Source organism: Nannochloropsis gaditana (assembly GCF_000240725.1).
Source record: "Nannochloropsis gaditana CCMP526 unplaced genomic scaffold scaffold364, whole genome shotgun sequence".
NCBI lineage: Eukaryota > Eustigmatophyceae > Eustigmatales > Monodopsidaceae > Microchloropsis > Microchloropsis gaditana.
In genome coordinates, this window is record NW_005803589.1 from 27,915 (window position 1) to 29,474 (window position 1,560).

At 48.7% G+C, this 1,560-nt stretch overlaps 1 protein-coding gene across 1 annotated transcript; it reads left to right on the plus strand.

Annotated features, from left to right (window-relative positions):
• Positions 1 to 1,398: 1,398 nt before the first annotated feature.
• NGA_2066810 (protein kinase domain containing protein) lies at positions 1,399 to 1,560 on the plus strand (the record flags this gene model as incomplete). Its single annotated transcript, XM_005854859.1, has 1 exon — positions 1,399 to 1,560. A coding segment is annotated over one exon (162 nt), but the record flags the coding sequence as incomplete, so codon positions are not given.

Genomic DNA, 1,560 nt, shown 5'->3' on the forward strand with positions numbered 1-1,560 from the left:
GATTTGTCTCGTGTGCCACACCACGCTGACACATTAGCTAGCAAAATGCAATGAGGCGATGGGCCAAATGCTCGCTCACGGAGCGCGACCCTCCAGCTCGGCCGTGCTGCAGAGATATCGAGAAATCTTGGATTATTACGCCAATGACTTTCAAAAAAGTCAGACCGTGCTTCAGCGAAAGCGGGAAACAGCAGAACTGCTTAGTACAAGAGCAGGAGGAAAGCCGAATACTGGAACGAAGAATGGTGCTGACTGGGGCAATCCTCAAATGGATCAGTTGTTGCGGGAGAGAAACGCGATTCATAGTTCACTTCGCGGCGTCGACAGCATACTGAGTCAAGCAATGGAAACGAAAGACGGCCTTCGGGCACAGAGGCATTCATTGACAGGGGCGAACAGCGGTCTTGCGGGTCTGGCTAATAATTTACCGTCTATAAGCCGCGTGGTGGATGCCATCCAACGAATAAAGACGAGAGACAACATCATCATCGGCCTTCTTACTGCCTGCTGTCTCTGCTTTACTATTTGGTATCTTGTATGACTGGAAGGTAGCATATCGAGGATAGAGCCACTTGTACATTCTCATTTTCGTCGCCCGTTATCCTGCACTTCCTCCCTTATCAAGATAAAAGTAAGGAACAAAACAAACACCGGACACACATGAAACGCAAAAGAGAGCACTGCTAAAGGTTTTGCGTATGACACACAGCGAACCCCGCGAACATATGATATCATCTCATGTCTTTAGCTTCGTGATGTCAATTTTCGATGTTGTATATTGTATTTTGCACGTGTGGCGGGTCAGCTCTCAGACTCGCCGCCTCGCCGAGTCTCGCCGTCGCCCGATGACCCCGACGCCTGGGACAGAGGAAGTTATTTCAAGGGCCCACCAGCCAAGAGAATGCGCAGTACCGCAGCATATTATCTTATGGGTGGCTGCTGTACTACTTGTGGTGATCCTGCTCCTACGTGCGTCGCTTCTTTACCTTCATTTTCTCCTCCTTGTGTCTTCGTGCTACGAAAGCAAAGAGCTAGAGCGATGGGTAGACTTGCTTTGGAAAGGCTTTGCTTGCTCGTTCCAAGTACTTTCATCAGTGCATTACTAATTTCCAACCCGTGTTTCAGAATCTTTCTATTTTTTCTACTGCATTCAACAACTCACGCTGCTGCACGTTGTTCTTCCACAAGTCGTTGGTTTGCGCCGATTTTCTTGACTCACCTTTTAAGCATCGTTGCCTTACGATATGATAGTCGCACAAGTGCTATCCGAGCAGCATCCTATGTCGCAGTGCTATGGTCGAGCTAGCTATTGGGATAGCCGTTACACCACGTAAGTCCCAGTGCCAAGAATGCCTCGTCGATGCGCGCCTTCACTCCTTTTTCATGCACACACCCTGTAGGGATCCAGAGCCATTTGATTGGTATCAGCGGTACAGCGGTCTGAAGGGTCTATTAAAGCAACATATTCGCAAGAGTGATTCTATTTTGATGGCCGGATGCGGCAATTCCTCAATGAGTGAGGACATGTACGAGGATGGCTTCACACACATCACGAATATC